An 18,940-nucleotide genomic window follows, 5' to 3' on the forward strand; every position below is an offset into this window, starting at 1 on the left:
TATATATCAGGCACTGTGCTAGAAACTGGGGATACAAAGACAAAATAAAAAAAGGGGTATCCCCATCCTCAAGGAGCTAATATTCTATCATGGAATCCATGTCATGTACATAAATAAGTATATATAAAGTATAGGGAGAAGGACCAGGATATGACTTCATTTTATAGGAAACAGATAAGGAGATTCCCTATAGTGATGCAGACTGATACCTTCTCTGCAATTTGTAACCTTAGCACAGGGTTTTAATCTTTATATGATTAAATTATCATTTTTGATAATTGTACTTCAATATGATTGATTTCTTTTGTAATCCTATATATTTTATGCATTTGAAAACATAATTTTGAGAAGTCCATAGGTTCATGTCAAAGAGGTTCATGACACAAAAAGTTGCATAATCTCTAGAGGAGCACTGAGAATTTCTGTAACTTGCCCAGGATCGTAAAAGCAATCTATATTAGAGGTAGATTTGAACCCAGATGTTTCTAGTTCTGACAATCTATAAAGCAAATTCAAATTTGGATAATTGCAGTAATTTGAGGTGAAACTCTAAGATGAGTTTCTAGAGAAGGTTGTGTTTGAAACTGAGTTTCAGGAAGCTAGGGATTCTCAGAGGAAGAGGTGAAAAGGGAATACATTCCAACCAATGGGGTAAAGCCCACAGAAAATATGGGAGATTAAATGTTGTTTATTTGGACCATGGATTAGGTGAAGTAGAACAGTAAAAATATGTAAAAAGTCAACAAAGTTGATTGGGCAAGGTTGTACAAATAAGTAAAAATCTCTACATATCTAGCAACAATTATGGGACTAAAGCTGGAATTGAGCTATTAGGAGACTTTTCACAACATAGGCAATTATACATTAGGGTTAATTGGAAATGTTGGAACCTACATTGGGCTCATACTCTGGCATGCTGCTAATTAGAAATTAATCTCTCTTTTCAGTAGCCACATGCCCAGAACATCTGTTAAATTAACCCTAAGAATTCCAAAAACCTTTCACCCAAATCCTGAATTTCCTTCTAAATATTCTTTGGGGGGAAATGTTAGAACTCTGGAGGAAAATTTTAGAACACCAAGAAGCAGCTTTTTTCCTTTATTGCTATGCTATAAGATTCTGAATTTGCTTAAATTCCATTTGTTTTTCTCAATGTGAAAGCGGCACTGGATTTACAAGATGTAAAAGCTGGCTGGTTTTCCACTAGGGTTAGGATGGTACTCCATTTGCAAATAAGATCTACCACACTGCAAAGCTTTACCCTTTAGCCTAATAGGATAAACTAGTCTGAGCCATTGATTAGCCCCACACAGCTTCGGCAACAAAATCAGGTCAGAGAACAAACTCGAAGACAGAACTATGAAGGGGGATGAAAACTCAAGACAACAGGAAGGAATCAGAGAAGCAGCCATAGCTAAAGGGAATAATAGTATGACAATAAGTAGATTTAAGTGTCAAGGAGGAAATTTGAAAAGAGATGGCTTCTCTGTCTTTTGGTCCATTGGAGTCAATCTTAATATGGCTAACCTGGGCCCAGCAAGGAAAAATAAGTGTGTGGGGGATCAACTGGCTTCTGGGTAGAGTGCAAGAAAGAGGAGAAGCAATAGCACTGAATGCTGTTTCAAGTGAGTCAAGCAACAACAAATCAGCATTTATTAAACACTTATTATGTGCCAGATAGTGTGCTAAGTAAATAGGGATAGAAGGAAAGGAAAAATGAATAGTATGTTATCTTATCAGTACTGTAAGAATTCAGAGGAGAAAATTGTCATTGTAGACAAAATGGGCTTTGTTGAAGAATTGAAACTATAGCTGGATGTGAAAGTTCAGATTTAGACGAATAGAAAAATTTCAAGAGGGTATTTTAAGAGTGCTGTAGTCAGACTATGTAAGGAATTTTCATGAAGCCGTGGTAATTAGTTTTTGGAATAATAGATTTATCTACAATTAAATTGGAAAGCTAGGGGCTACTTTATGATGCACCTTTGGTCTTGTATAATTCAAAAAGCACTTATTAACAAACTAATTTATTAACAAATTCAATTACATTGTCAACAAAATTTTATTAAACACCTGACAACCACCATATTTAGCACTGGGGATATAAAGAAAGACATAAACAAAAAACAAAACCCCAGTTCCTGCCCTCAGCATGCTCACAATCTAATAGAGGAAACAACATATAATAAACTATCTGTAAACAAGATAAATTGGAGGTAATCGCAGAGGAAAAGTACTAACATTAAGGAAAACTGGGAAAGGATTCTTTAAAAAAAATCCCAACCATATTTCCATATTTGTCATGTTGTATAAGAAAAATCAGACCAAAAGAGAAAGAACTAGGAGGAAGAAAAAGCAAACAAACAAACAAAAGTGAAAATGTATGATTTGAACTTCAGTCTTCATAGTTCTCTCTCTGGATATGGATGGCTTCTCCATCTCAAGTCTATTGGAATTATCTTGTATCACAGCAATGATGGGAAGAGCCAAGTTCATCCCAGTTAATCATCCCATAATCTTGCTGTTACTGTGTATTTACAATGTTCTCCTTCCTGGTTCTGTTCACTTCGCTCAACACCAGTTCATATAAATTTTTTTAGGCTTTTCTGAAATACAGCTCATCATTTCTTACAGAACAATCGTATTCCATAGCATTCATATACCACAATTTATTCAGCCATTCTCCAGCTAATGCGCATCTACTCATTTTCCAGTTTCTGGCCACTACAAAAAAGACTGTCACAAACATTTTTGCACATGTGGGTCCCTTCTTTCCCTTCTTTTATGATTTATTTGGGATATAAGCCCAGTAAAGACACTGCTGGATCAGAGGGTATACACAACTTTATAGCTATTTGAACATAGGAAGATTGTTTTTGAAGATGGGACTTTGGTTGAGATGTGAAGGAAGTCAGGAGGGAGATTCGAGGAGGGAGAAAATTCCAGGCATTGGGAATATCCAGTGAAAATGCCTGGAGTCAGCAGGTGAAGCATCTTGTGAGAGAAAGAGCAAGGAGGCCAGACTTGAGGTAGGGAGACTAACCAGCAAACTATCATAGTTGTCCAGATGTGAGATGTGAGTGTATCTGTACAAAGATGGGAGCAGTGTTGGAGGAGAGAAGGAGTATAGGACAAGTGCAAAGATCAGATCAACAGCACTTGGCAACTGATTGCCTCTGGGGGTGGATATGAGAGAGTAAGGAAGTGAAGAAGCATTTATATAGTACCTAATGTATTCCAGGCCTCATGCAAAGTGCTTTTTACAAATATTATCTCATTTGATCTTCCCCCAAGGCCTGTGATATAGATGCTATTATTTTCAACATTTTACACTTGAAGAAACTGAGGCAAACAGAACTTAAGTGATATGTCCAGAGTTAGACAACTAATAAGTGTCTACAGTCAGATAAATAAACTTGGTCTTCCAGACTTTAGACCTCATGCTCTGTCCATTGTACTACTATTTATCTGCCTCTTACTATAAGTGAGAAATCAAGGGTGGTACCTACACGGCTCAATGGGAAATCACAAAAAGTATTTGAACAGTAAAACAATATAATCAAAGTTTATTTATTTTAAAAACTAATCATCCACCTTTGGTGGGTAGTATGGATGGGAGGAGGGACAGACTGGACCTAAGGAAGCCAGTTAAACTGCTGTGGAAATAGTCATGAAATAATAATACCTGGCTCAACATGGTGGCAGTAGAAATGCCAGAGGAAAAAAATGAATGAAAATGACATTTCAAATGAACATAAATGACATTACAAAGAAAGAATAATCTATGTAAAGAGAGAATTATCTATTCGGATTGTGATGAATTGCATGACAGAGATGCAATTAGAAAGAAGAGTTAAAGGTAGTTCTGACCTTTTGGTGACTGGGAGAATAATGTTTTTCTGGACAATCTGTCCCTAACTTGCCTCTCCTACTATTTTCAACATAAGCTCTTCACTCTAACCAAACTGGTCTATTTGTTATGTTTTGACCATGCTTGTGGTAGTGCCCTTGGAGGAAGCATACTCTCAGTGAGGAGAGGAAGGCATCTGTTAGAAATTGCAGACATGCAGACGGCAATCGAGTCTGAGAAGATTCATTTCATCACTTGAGGATTTCCCCGGTTTCTTCTTGGCCAGGATCTCCATGCTGTGTGCTTCCAACTTCTCAGCCAGAAAGGATAAATGATACTTCTGAATCTATTCCCTTGGAAACATAGACAGAAAGGTGAAGCATACACTTGACTATCCCCTTTGAAGTAAAGGATGTGGATTACAGTCATAGAAAATTTATGCGTAAGGGAAAGAACCTTCTCACCACTTAATTAGGGATTCTTTCCAAGTTTTTTTTTTTTTAACTTAAAAAGTGAAGTTTGATACTTCACTTTTGAATAACATCAGTCAACCTTTGTTACCAATAGTTCTGTACTACTGAAACACGTTTTAAGTAATTCATGGTTCATTATCACCCTTGAAAGAAAGGAAGCCATAGGTGCCTTTCCTTGGAATAAATTCAATAAACATTTATTAAGTACCTACTATGTGCCAGGAACGGTGACAAACACTAGAATACAAATTAGAAAATTATAGTCCCTGCCCTCAAGGAGCTTACAATCGAATGGGGAAAAATAACCGATAAAGTGAAGCTGGAGGGGGGCCACTAGAGTGGTACCAAGCGAGGGGAAATCACATACCTAGGAGTTCAAACTAAGCAATGCTGCAGATGGGAAGTGGAGAATAAGCTGAAAGTGGACAGAACCTGGGGTCTAAAGTCTATAAATCCAAGTTTATATATCTGACCTTAGACACATATTATTTTCTATAAAGGAAAACTCTGGGAGAGTTTAGTGGTCCACCCTCTAGCCCTCCTATCAGAGGGAGAGGAGGCTGGGGTAATTGGGGAGGTATTGAGAATCCAAAGCTGAGTTAAGCATCACTTTGAGGAAATTTCAAGTAACTAGCTTATCCTAGATAGAGCATCATGTACACCAAGTGGGTTTATAAACTGTACCTGCTCCCTCTTCCTGACTGTATTGCCCTATGGTCTAAATGCTAAAGCTCTTATCTACATTGATAGCCCCGTGTTTTCTTCTCTAGACACTTTTTCGTGCTGTTTCTCTAGTCATCCTTCTAGGTTCAGCTCAAGTCTATCTGTTTTGTCTAATCTTCCCCAATAATCCCAGTTTCAAGTGTTCAATCTCTCCTTGAAATTCCTGCTACAGTTATTGTCTGTATAATTTATTTGGTGAGAAATCATCTGCTGCCTTTATGACATCTCTTCTAGTTTAGTTTTGAACTGGCATTTAAACCTTTTTATTGTCATCTAACTTTATATGACTGTCTTGTCTATCCAGGCAAATTGTAACCAATTTGTGGGTAGGGACTGTAGTGAAACTTCTTGGCAAGAATTTCTTTCCAGTGCTTAAGATTCTGTCATTTAAAATATAAATAGTCTGGATTCACATGGTTGAGATCTAATCTTAGGGTTACCCTACAAGACCATTCATCTCTTTGGCCTGTATTGTCTACAGAGTTTATTCTAAGAAATCTTAGAATATAGCTTGTTATAGGTGAAAGGGGTCCTCAGTTCCTGCACAAAAACTCAAGGCGTTATAAGCAGTTCTGAGGTAGAGGATAGATTTTATTTTGCTCTATAGATAAACTGCCCAAAACTTAAAGGATGGGGTTAAAAAATGCAAAAAGCACAAAAAAGGGATTTACAATAGGACCAAAACAATCAATATACCTTTCCTTCTCTCTGGTGGGCTATTCATTTCTATAGGGTCTTTGCCCTTATCCCAGACTGATAGCACTACCCTATGATTTCTACTCCCTCCTGAAAATATATACACTTTAACATTGTGAAACAAGAAACATTCTAATTATTCCCTGATTTTAACCTACCAAGTCCCTCTGAGGGCTTGAATTCTCCCAGAAGAGAAGCATACTTTGGGGTTTCTAGGAAGTCAACTCCTTCCTTGTTGTACTGGCATTCTCTGAATTTATTTGTTCATTTGTAAAACCTTTTTCCCAAGTTACCTGGCACACTGGTTCCTGGAGATTTCTGGGGAGAGTTGGCTCAAATGTGAAGCCCAAGATACTGAGAAACACATGTAGGGAACACAAGGAACCAAGGGATATCTTTGAGTCCCAACAATCCTTTTTCTGACTTCTTGGAGTCCTCACTTGGTTTATTAACTTTAAAGTGTGGCAAAGACAGGAGGACAAATGGCTATCTTGCTTTCATGATTGAGTGTTTTTGGCTGCTAAGCTGATTCACTATAGCTGGGCTAGATCAAGCAGTTGCTTCTCAGGAATAGTTTTTCAGGAGACTCGGCTGCTGTGGCATCTATGGACAAATTCAATTGGTATTTTTAATTTCTGGGCTTCTGATGATTCTTCTGACATTTCAAAGCTCATAGGTCATACTCTGGTTCACGCTGTCTCAAGATAACAATTCACCTGTAATTAAGAAAGAATAAACATGAGACAAAAGAAACAGAACTGCCATTTAATTATGGACACATGGTGATTGGGCAGAGAGATAAGGCTTCTGAGGCCATTGACCCAGCTTCTTTACTTTCTTTCCCTAGATGCAAGAGTTCTTCACTAGAAGATTACAAAAAGGAAGAGGGAGCATTGATTGGTTTGTAAACAAACTCATTTCTGACTCACTCATTAGTGCTTCCAGATCTAAGGCCAGTTAGAAAACTTTTCATTAATAACCAGTACTAGCTTCTCAGTCACTCATGACTGGAAGAAAGCTCACCAAATCTTCACACATTTGCTTGAAAATAGGCAGGGAATATTGTGGTAATGGTAGTGTTCTTGTTCAATCATGTCCGACTCTTTATGAGCCCATGAATCACAGTCGATAGGATTTTCTTGGCAAAGATACTAGAATGGTCTGCCATTTCTTTCTCTAGGGATTAAGATAAACAAAGGTTAAGTGACTTGCCCAGAATCACTCAGCTAGTATATCTTGAACTTAAATCAAACGGCAACTTCTAGAAGATTTAGGTTCAAGCAATTGCTGATGTTAGAAGTAAGACATCTCTCTTCCCTAGCTGCAAGGTTAGCTTTCAGGATTATTGAACTTGGGCTTTCTCTTAAGGTGCTGTGAAAGGCTACTTAAAAACCCTCCTCTAGGATCTGGGTAAACATATATATTATCTCACATACTTTGCCAAAGGAAGATGTTAGTTATTTCTAGGGGAAGATGGCACCCTGTCCTAATAGAAAAAAAAGACGTTTTTTCTAAAAAGCTCTTTTCACAGGCCACTAAAAAGGGTGACTTCTCCAAGCAAGAAACCATCTTTCCAAGAGTCTGAGCCAATCAGTTTGTGTTGGAAACAGTCTCCATCTGTGATATTTATGCTCTAAGAGGTTCCATGGAGGCAATTACAAACCTATCAATTCATCTTGGGAACAATCAGAGTCATTGAGATCTATTAAGTTGTTTTTTATTTTCTAAAAAAGATAGAATGTAAATGCCTTGAGAGGAAGAACTGCTCCATGTTGGATTGTCTTTTGAGGGCCTAGCATATAACAGGCACTTAACAAATGATTGTTGATTGATTCTCAATATGGTGCCAATGGGCTGGTCCAATTTTTATAAGGAGATTTAATAAAAAAAAGACTTTAGTCTTTTAAGGAGGCAGCCAGAGGACACAGTGGATAAAATACTGAGTTTGGGGTCAGGAAAATCTGAGTTTAAGTCTGGCCTCAGATTTTTAGCAGCTTAGACCCTAAGGAAGTCATTTAACCCTGTTTGCTTCAGTTTCCTTATCTGTAAAATGAGCTGGAGAAAGAAATGGCAAACCATGATACTGGTATCTATGTCAAGAAAATCCTAAATGGGTTCATGGAGAGATGGATATGACAACATCAACAGTCCTGTAAATTAATTATATACCAAGCAAACTTCTAGGTCGAATAGGGAACTCTCTTGATTGATTCCCTCTTCCTCCCATCTCCTCACATAAGACAGATGCACATCTGCACCAGGAGTCAGAACACAAGATGATTAAAGGGTTCTAGGTTTGGCCACAGCATTTCTACCAGGTATCACTCAAGTGAATCAAAGAAAATGACAGTAAGGAATAGATGTGGAGGGAAGGTCTGCTTTCTGTATTGGGAGGTTTTCCTTTGGGGCATAAAGAGGAAAATCAATTCCAATCTTTAAAATTATCTAAAAAACAATTATGAAGAAGAAAATACTAAATCCTGGTAGCTTAGCCTGGTGGATGGATAATTTGTGTCAAAGTTCCTTCTGTTTCTTAATTCTTCTTCTGTCTTAATGACACAGTTTTAGGAATTGAGGTAAACTGGATTAAGTTCCTTAATGTGGAAATATGAGGTGGGGTGGGATTTTCAGCATCTGTGCTACAGCATGGGATGAAATGAAATTGTCTTTCTAACCAGAGATTTTTGTGTCTGATGACTTGCTTTATGTTTTGCCCCTCATAGTTAACACCAGCCGTGAGTCCACTTAACAAATTTGGAGGTTATAGACAAAGACATAGATCAGAGTGACTTATTTAGAAGATTCTCTGGCAAAAGGGTTAAGGTTTTCACATTTGTCTCTTTGTCTCTCCTGCATTCATTTCTTTTCTCTTTTCAGTCAGTCTCCCTTTCAGGAAAGCTGGCTGCATAGAGAGAGGAGTCTCTGAATGACAACAGATTCCTTATGCCAGAAAAGACAACTCAGCATGTTTTTCTGGCAAAACCCTCTTGATGTTTACATTTCTAAAAGTTTTTTTTAATCATTATTGAACAGCACTTTTTTGAAGGTTTTTCCTTCCCTTTTTCCCTTCTCACTCATTTTTCTCCATCCCCCTTCCAAATGAAAGGATAAAGGAAAAAAGAAAATAAAAGGTGGGGGGATGGGGAGTGAACAAGCACAGTACTTGGGACCATACTTTTCCCTCTATTAGTCTGCCTTTCAAAAGCTAAGTTCCTCCAAAGCAGTAGCATTATTACACAATCATAGAGATGAGGCTGGACATCTTTAGAAGTCATTGAGCCTTTCTCCTAACCCTAGCCAAACCCCCTTTCAGAGCTGCACAGTTGAAATTGTTCTCAAGGGCAGGACCCTTACAGAGCAGCCCTGGACCAGAGCAATAGTAAAAATGTATGTAATCCTTTCTCACCATTCTGAAGGGGAAATAAAAAGTGGGTTTCTTTGTAGAGCCCATATTCTTTGCTGGTAGCAATGGGCTGACTCATCATCATCATAGGCTTTCTCCTAACTTATGGGCAAGGTTGTATTCCAAAATGTTGCTTAGGATTTTAATCTAGAAAAGGCCTTAGACATCATTTAGAACAGAGATGTCAAACATGAAACCTGTGAAATGCATGTGGCCCACAATCCTGAGTGAGACCCAAATCAGATTTAGAGCCCATCTGATTGTAATGTGTTGATGTACTAATAAAAAAGAAATTTATATATGTGATTTTCTAAATGAATATGCAGACTGCAGGGATCCTTACGTATAGTTTAGTGGCCATTGTGATTAATATTCTTTTAGCCCCCATTCTATTGAAGTTTGATACTATTAATTTAGAACAAACTTTCCATTTTATAGCCAAGCAAAGGGCGTTCTAGATGAATCAAAGGGCCTGACAAACTATGGAGATAAGGGTGAAAAACCTGGCCTTGGCAACCAGATTGGAAAGGTACCTGGGCAGCCTTTAAGACCTGGTGGTAGATCCCCATCTGTTGGTTGGGACCACGTGCTCTGACTGGAATAGAAGTCAGGTGCTTAATGAAGATCCTGAGGTCTTTTTGATCATGGATATTCCCTACTATCTCTGCCTGTGATTTCTGGGTCAAACAAGATGTCACTTGCTTGAAGGTTATGGTAAGCTTCTTGAGAGCAGGAACTGTCTGTTACTTTTCTTTCTATCCCTAGCACTCAGCATAGTGCTAAATGAATAGCAGGTTAATGCTAATTGATTGACTGCTAACCGAAGTGATGATATTTTACTTAAAGTAGAGGTAGCAAACATAGACCTTCAATATCATAGACTTCAAAATCAATAATAATTAGATTAAAATATAATTGGGAGATATTTAGCAAAATAAATAAAGTTTGATGAAATACAGCTCATCTCAATTTGTGGTCTTCTAAATGAATATGCTGTCCACAGGTATCCTTATCTGCTATTTAGTGACCCCATTTCTATTTGAATTTTATACCACTGATTTAGCAGTTAGTGGGGAGCTCAGATGGTGAAGTGGATAGAGTGCTTGACCTAAAGGTAGAAAGACCTGAGATCATATATGATCTTACTTAACAGTTGTGTGACCCTAGCAAATCACTTACCCTGTTTGTCTCAGTTTCCCCATCTGTAAAATGAGCTGGAGAAAGAAATGGTTAACCATTCCAGTATCTTTACCAAGAAAACCCCAAATAGGTTCATGAAGAATGAGACATAACTCAACAATGATAACAACAAGAAGCCTTTTTACTTGAAATTCATAGGACCTAGAGCTGATAGAGACCTTAGGAATGATATGGTCGAGCCTTTTCATTCTATTGATAAGAACACTGAGTCCCAGAATTCTGACTCTAAATCTGGGGTTCTTTCTACTACATCACAGTAAATGTTGATTTCCAGTAAATAAAAACATCCTGATGGATTGGCTCATTTTTCCTCTTTCAGTCAACTGGGTTTATATTCATATAAATATAGCCCCAGGCAGAAGGTTAGAGAAGACCTGGATTCACAGTGTGTGACTCTTGGTTCTGCGCTCAATTTACAAGGTATCCTGTGAGTTGAGCCTTCAGTGATTAAAGGTAACTGTTTTGTTCCCTGAAAAGTCAGTGACTCATTCAGGCATAGATACTGCTAAGTTAGAGTGTCCATCATTTCCTGGAGTGCTCAGGCATTTGTTCCAACAAATATCCTAGCTTCTAAAAAGTATTAATTCTATCTCTACCTTCCAAAAGTTCAGCTATAAGTGAAGCTGACTTTGACCCACCACAGGGAAGCTTCTTCTGAGTAACAGAGTCTGTCTGTAGCCTAGCACACCCTTATAAAACCCTTTCTTCACTATATATCTTAATGTTGACCCAATGGAGAAAGTGAAATAAAGTCAATAAGTATTTTTTAAAAAACATTTTATTTGCTTTATTAAATATTTTCCAATTACATTAAACATTTTAAACATTCACTTTTTAAAATTTTGAGCTCCAAATTCTCTCCCTCCCTTCCACATTTATCCTACTCCTTGAGAAGGCAAGAAATATGATATATATTATAAATATATATGAAGTCATGCAAAACACATTTCTATAGTAACTGTGATAGAACAGAAAACATACACAAATAAGAAAAATAAAGTAAAAAAAGTATGTTTCAATCTGCAATTAGAATTTATCAGTTCTTTCTCTGGAAGTAAATAGCATTTTTCATCATAGATCCTTTTAACGAGCATTTATTACTATGTGCCAGGCATTGTGCTAAGCGTGGGGATGGAAGGAAAGGCAAAAACTGTCCCTCCCCTCAAGGAGGTCACAGTCTAAATGATGAGACAACATGCACATACCTATGTACAGACTTTATACAATATAAATTAGAGATAATCTCAGAGGGAAGGTAATAAGGTTGAGGAAGACTGGGGAGAGCTTTGTGCAGAAGGAAGGACTTTAGCTGAAAACTGAAGGAAGCTAAGGAAGTTGGGAGATGGAGATGGGCAGGCAAGAGTTCCAGGCATGGAATTGCCCTTTTGGGAGATAGAATGTCTTGTGTGAGGAATAGCAAGGGGGCAAGTGATACTGAATTATAGAGTACATGACATAGAGGATAGGGGGAATCATGTATAAAAAGATTGGTAAGGTAGGAAGATATTGGGTTATGAAGGGGTCTAAAAGACAGACAGAGGATTATATATTTGATCCTACAGGTAATAGGAAACCCATTGAATAGAGGAGTTAGATCTGGGGATCCCTCTGATAGCTGAGTAGGAGCTGGATTTGGAGTCAAATACTATTCCAACATAATACTAGTTATGTGACTATCAATAAGTCACATTTTCTTTAAGCTTGTAAAGATCAGACATTTTAAATGAGTTGCCCAGCACAGGGAGTGTCTTAGGCCCTATTTGAACTCAGGTGCTCCTGATTCCCAAAACATGGATCATAGCTATTGTTCCACCTAGAGCAGTACTTTGCAAACTTAAATGCTCAACAGAATGTTGGTTTCTAATAATTATCATATAGAAAATGCATTTTTTAGATTTCTCCAGTTGGCCCTTAATGAATGTCCTGAATAGGAATCTATTAATTGAAAGTTAGGAAATTACAATTAACAAACACTAGATAGGGAAATCCTTAAGTATGTTAAAAAACTTCAAAAAAAATTCAGTGCTGCAGAAAACTCTTGCAACATATGGAGTGTGAGACAGAAACTAGGGCAGCTTTCAACCTGCACAATTGTTTTTGACTTATTCATTCACTCAGGACACCCCCAAACAGAGTTGTCAGCATAAACCATCATCCTAAGTGTGTGGGAGAAGGGGAAGTACCTAGGGGTTGATGGGAAGTATCATTAAAAGAAAAAACTCAATATTGGCTATTCTGGGCCCAGGTACTCAATGCCCCAGCTGACATGTTTGCCCTATACTGGTGTGTTTATATAACAAGCCCACACTATAGGGGAGAGAGAGGGAGAGAAGGAGAGAGAGAGAGAGAGAGAGAGAGAGAGAGAGAGAGAGAGAGGAGAGAGAGAGAGAAGAGAGAGAGAGAGAGACAGAGACAGAGAGACAGAGACACAGAGACACACAGAGAAACAGAGACAGAGAGAGAGAGAGAGAGAGACAGAGACAGAGACAGAGAGAGAGACAGAGATAGAGACAGAGATAGAGAGAGAGACACACACACACACACAGAGACAGAGAGAAAGACACACAAAGAGACACAAAGACACAGAGAGACACAGAAATACAGAAAGACAGAGATACACACAGAGAGAAACAAAGACAGAGAGAGAGAGGAGAGAGAGAGAGAGAGAGAGAGAGAGAGAGAGAGAGAGAGAGAGAGAGAGAGAGAGAGAGAGAGAGAGAGAGAGACACTAAGGTAACTCCACTAAATTGAGTTACTATGTAATTAGTTCTTGATTTTAATTGACTGAATCAGACTATTAAAAAATCCCACCTATTTCAGCTTCTGTCTTAAGACATTGCGTTATAAGACCTTCTTTGAATCAAGAGGACTTGGGTTCAGGTTTTGCCTTGGACATTTATTTGTGTGAGACTTAATCTCTCAATGCCTACTAGCAACTAAGCCTTATACTTTACAAATGAGTGGTTGATCTGTGTCAGGGGAGGGAATTTCTACATTGAGAGTTACATTGATGAAATCTTAGTTCTGGGAAGATAAATGTTTTAAACCTCATTTTTTGAAGTGGCTTGAGAAAGACTCTAATAAGAATCCTGAGACTTAATTCCTTTCTCAACTCTATGTTTTCTGATTTCTTACTTTTCTTGAGCAATATGCATCATTAAAAACTAGCACCACCACTACCTCAGGCACAGGTACAAAATAACCACAATTCATTAAAACAGAAATGGCAATGAATGGCACTTATTGAGATCAATGAAAATGCAGTTTTAAGAAGATGAGCCCTCCTAGGAGTTAATAATAATAAAAAATAGGTGGAACATAATATGCCAGGTGAAAGGAAAGAGTATATGAGAGACAAAGTTCCCCGAACCTTTGTCCCCCCCAAAATTTCACATAGTTATTTGTAATCATACTTATCAACATTATCCTTATGATTGCTTACAATTAAGTCGCCTATCTGTGGTTATAAATTGGATGTTAGTGGAGTACATGGATACAAAACTCAATAGATTACTAACCTGGCTGCCCCTGGGAGCTTCAACCTGACTCAGTATGTCAGAACTAATATCTTACTCCCCATGGAAGCTCTGAGGAATGGAGGAAAACCTCTGACTCAGCTGAGGGTTAGGAAGCTCTTTTAGCCTCAATATAAGAGTATCTGAGTGTTATGGAAGGACTCAAAAGATGGTCTCAAAGATATGGTTATTGCTGATCTTGTTGCAACATCCTACTCAAATAATACCTTTAATGTATACTGTACCTGAATACAGCCAACCACAGAAAAGTCACTATATGTGATTTTCCCTAGTGGTACATACAACACAGTGGAGCACAAAAATAGGCGTGGACTCCCAGAGAGTCACTCAGATAATTAGAATCCTCAGAGCCTTAGAAGTTTGCTACATAGAGTTCTCACTGGACTCTCTTGTTCTCCCTCTTTACAAAAAAGTTGTTTGGGGAAGAAATGCTGGATTTGGAAGGAGTAAATCTGCCTTTGAATCTCAGCTCTGTCACTCACTAGCTTGAGATGCAATAGTTGCTGCCTTCATGCCACATAGATCCATTGCTCTGCTTTTATGAATGTGCTAACACCTTGGAACACTGAATGAAATGTTCTCTTACTCTCACTTGAGAAGCTACTCTTCATCCCAGAAGCATGAGCAGGGATAAGGATGGGAGCAGCAACAATAACAACCAGAGTCATGGCAGCTATGCTGGTTGGAGTGGTGATAATAGGAAAAAGAAGATTGCCAATATTCTGAAGACTGAAAAAGGGAGAGTCAAGGTCAGTGAATTAAAAGGACCACCTGTAGAGGAGACACTGCAATTCACATGCTTGTGTGCCCTTCAATTTAATTCTTAGCCTTTCTATTTTATCCATCACAAAAGATGTCAACTGAAGGCAGTCAGGTTAAGTTATTGAGAATTGGGATAGGAACTTCAAATCACAATTGACCAGGCAGCCTCCTCCCTATACAATAACCTAATTTTATTGCAGCGATGTCTATAGTTTGCATTTGGTGGATTGCTAGTGCTTGGACAGGAATAGTTCTAAACGTAATAATAAGCACATAATGCACTGCCTTGGAAATACCCATTATTGAACATAATGCAGACCTAGGCATAGTTCATGTGTTCTTTGAACTTACTTTCTCAAAGATGTAGACAGATGTGAATGACTTTGGGAAAGGAGTGAGTCCATATGAAGTCAAGGCCAGATGATAACACAGTTATGGGTTTTATGATGAGCTGAACTTTTCCATCCTTTTTTTGGGGGGGAGGAAGAGAAGGGTTGCTGGTAGCCTCACAATGGTTCAGGGAAATACCAAGTCTAGAGGAGGGATGTATAAAGAGACTGGGATTTTATGGAAAGAGTTGAAGGAATACAATGGTTGTCAATTCGTAAAATCAGCTTTAGTCTTAGTTGTCTACAGGAGATAAAAGGAAGAATCGGCACTACAACCCTCCAAGCCAAGACTGAAGTGGGTTAGGTTATTATATAAGCTCTTCTGGAGAAGGGAGGAGGTCTTTTATTTTTTGTGGCTTTTGCAGCAGCAGCAACAGTGGCTCAGGTTGATTTAGAATATGGATGACAGTGGCCTGGCTCCAGCCCATGACTGACGAAAGCTGCTTATCCCTCTTGGTTACCATGGAGATGAGCAGTAGCAGCAGCAGCAGCAGCAGGAGCATAGAGGCTGTCAGGGAGAGAATCAGCAATCAGGCATCTGTGGGGGTCTGCAGGAGGAAGGAGGAGGCAGAACCGGGGACACACACAGCAGACATGGACTTGCATTGTGACTGTGCCGCCGAAACTCCTGCAGCAGAGCAGCCCTCTGGGAAGATTAATAAAACTGCTTTCAAATTATTTAAGAAGAGGAAATCGGGTGGCACTATGCCCAGTATATTTGGGGTAAAAAACAAAGGGGATGGGAAAAGCTCGAGTAAAACGGGGATGGTGAGAAGCAAGACTCATGATGGATTAGCCGAGGTGTTGATGCTGGAAAGCAGCAAGAAGGAGGAAGCGAGCAGCGGCGGGGGCAGTGCCGGCGGCGGTAGCGGGGACCAGCTGAACGCGGATACCCACCCCAGAGCTGCGGTGACCACTGTGAGTTCTCTAGCCAACAGCTCCGTGGCCAAGTCACACAGTTTTTTTTCGCTGTTAAGAAAGAATGGGAGATCCGAGAATGGCAAAGGAGAGCATGCAGATCAAAACAAGGCTGGCAGCAAACAAAAGAAAGGGCTGAAAGGGATCTTTAGCAGTATGCGCTGGCATAAGAAAGATAAACATGGAAAGGAAGAGGAAAAGGAGGAACCCTCTGAAATCCAGTCCAGCCTCATTCTGCCTGGCTCACTAACAGCCAGCTTGGAGTGTATCAAGGAGGAAATTCCCAAACCTTTGTGTGAACCAGAGAACCTCACCAAGGAAATTAGAAAAGAGCCTTCCTGTGAGTTCCGGGGGGGAGAAGAGGTGAACGCTTCAGTGGACAAGCCCGAAGTGAGGAATTCTGGGGAGTCACTCAGCCCGGTGTTACATAACAACAAAAACACACGGGGAGAGGATGCCGCTGGGTATCGGCACGAGGAGAGACCCCGAGAATCGCGGGAGCCCGGGACTGGGGAGAGCCAGGCAGCCCAGGATGCGGCTAGAACAGGTGACGTTCCAATAAAGACTATCCCCCTTGTTGAACCTGGGTGTAACAGTGGCCCTGACTCTGCTGCCCCTGACCCTTCCTCTATTGATCCACCCTCAGAGCCATCGATTGATCGTATTTGTTTGATGTTTGCTGACGTCACTTCACTGAAAAGCTTTGACTCTCTTACAGGCTGTGGAGATATTATTGCGGACCAGGAGGATGAGGCAGGTGCCAGCTGCGACAAGAATGCCTCTGGGACAGGCAAGCCAGCTCCCTCCAAAAAGAACCCCAACATGGTGGCCTACCAAGGAGGAGGGGAGGAGATGGCGAGCCCAGATGAAGTGGACGACACCTACCTCCAGGAATTTTGGGACATGTTATCCCAGACAGAGGAGCAAGAAGCACAAGAGCCCCAAGGTGTCACTGCCAAGGCAGCAGCAGGAGCAGCAGCCAAGGAAGCCAAGGTAGCCCCTGAATCCTCCAAAGATGGCAGGGTTAAGGAAGGAGCTAGGGATGGCTCCTTGGTTAAAAGAAGTAGGATTCGCAGAATTCCCATTGAGCTACATCAGAAGGAGGATCCAAAGCACCGAGAAAAAGAGCAGCAGGAAGGTATCCCCAACAGTGATGAGGGCTACTGGGATTCTACCACTCCTGGCCCAGAAGAAGACAGCACCAGCAGTACCCAGAAGGCAGGGATCCCCAGGGACAGCTACAGTGGGGATGCTTTGTATGATCTCTACACAGATCCCGAGGAAAATCCAGTAAGTCTACCTTCTGATGAAGAAGTGACCTCCTTGTCTCGCTCCAAGCCAGTGTCTCCAGTAACCATAACCTGCCCCCTGAAAACACCCAGCAGTTTGATCAAGGACTCCAAGATTCCCATCAGCATCAAACATCTAGCGTCCCTTCCTGCCAGCCATCCTGTGGTGCACCACCACCCAACCAGGAGTGAGATCCCCAGAACAAAAATCCCTGTTTCCAAAGTGCTGGTCCGGAGGGTCAGCAACAGGGGTTTAGCCGGGACCACACTCAGAGCCGCAGCCTGCCATGAAGGTGCCAAAAAGTTGTAAGGCCTTGAAGGTCAAGAGAGACCACACCATAGGAATGGCAATTTCACTGGAAACCACTAAGGAAAGTTTTGCTTCATTTAAGGAAAGTCTTCTAGGACAGCCTCTTCTATGTAGCCCAGGCTGGAATTATTTATGTTTTTTGGAAAAAGGGATACAGCCTATGTGAGAGGGGGGTGCTACCCATCAGGTTCCCTTCTCAAGACATCACTGAAGATTCTTCTCAAGCACTTTTTTCTTTCTCTCTTTTTTTTTTTTTTAACTTTCTACCATGTTTTGGGAAGCACTAAACACTTGGATGGAGATTATGTTTTCTTGCTTTTGCAGAACAGGACCTTAGCAAACTTTTAGCAAGCATCTAGCCATGATGCAAAAGTTGTGCCAAGAGTTGTCCAGAATGGCCAGGGTACAGCTCAAAGTGAAAAAGAGGGCCTCTCTCCAGTATACTTTTTTCTCTTTTCCCCATGGGTAGGAGAAATTATTCTCTGCGTTACTACTGTATGGGGGAAAATCACAAAGTCGAATGAGCCAGGTATTTACCCAATGAACAAAAAGAATCAGTGATTGGCCACAGACGTAACTTGGTTTTTGGTTGCTAGCTATGAAAAGAGATGACTTTCTATTAACAGAAGTGTATATGTGTGTCTGTATATATATGTATGTATTTATATATGTATGTATATATATGAGTGTGTGTATATGTACACATATACACAGATACATATATACATATATATATATATTTGTTGGTTTAAATCAGTTGTAATGAGGAATAACAGACACATCTAGTTCAATGGTGCAGACGTTTGCTTCAATACTTATCCAATTGTAGAAACCAGAATCAGGGAAATATTTCACTAAATGCCAATAGATAGTACTTTTTGCATTTATAAAATACAGCACTCTTCATGTGTAGATAAATGCTTATTTTGCAGTTTGACATTTTGTAAAATCTGTCAGTAAAACTCAAAATTGAAGCATCAGTTTTTGTAGCTAGGCAAGATAATTGTCTTAAACCCGATTCTATCCTTTGATGTAAGGCTGTGAACTTGAGCAAATCTGTTGTTTAAATGGATTCTTTTCCTTTAGTCTGTGGCTGTTGGTGGGAGGTTGTCTTGGCTTTGCCTGTGGTAACAGTTTGTCAGAATTCTCTCACAAAACCCCAGTTTTCAGGGGTTTGTTAATTTGGCTTGAAATGTCTTTGGCTCCAAAGTCAATTTTCAGTTAGAGGAAATGAAGATGGGGAGCATCTAAAGAAAACAATGAAAGAAAAAAAAAAGATGTATCTGGCTGTTTATGACATTTGGCTTTTGTTTTTAGTTTTAATGACTGACCCAGGTGACTCAAAATATGAAATTGTCATGTTTGTGTATAATGAATATTTTTATGCTAAG

General features: G+C 39.7%; 1 protein-coding gene across 1 annotated transcript; it reads left to right on the forward strand.

Moving 5' to 3' along the window:
* The first annotated feature begins 15,299 nt into the window (after window positions 1-15,299).
* Window positions 15,300-18,185, forward strand: AMER2 (APC membrane recruitment protein 2). The gene is made up of 2 exons (XM_051991258.1): window positions 15,300-16,497; window positions 16,669-18,185. Exons 1-2 carry the CDS (start codon window positions 15,435-15,437, stop codon window positions 17,547-17,549), a joined length of 1,944 nt encoding a protein of 647 aa, XP_051847218.1. The 5' UTR covers window positions 15,300-15,434; the 3' UTR covers window positions 17,550-18,185.
* Window positions 18,186-18,940: the final 755 nt, after the last annotated feature.

This window comes from Antechinus flavipes, chromosome 3, assembly GCF_016432865.1.
Source record: "Antechinus flavipes isolate AdamAnt ecotype Samford, QLD, Australia chromosome 3, AdamAnt_v2, whole genome shotgun sequence".
Lineage (NCBI taxonomy): Eukaryota > Metazoa > Chordata > Mammalia > Dasyuromorphia > Dasyuridae > Antechinus > Antechinus flavipes.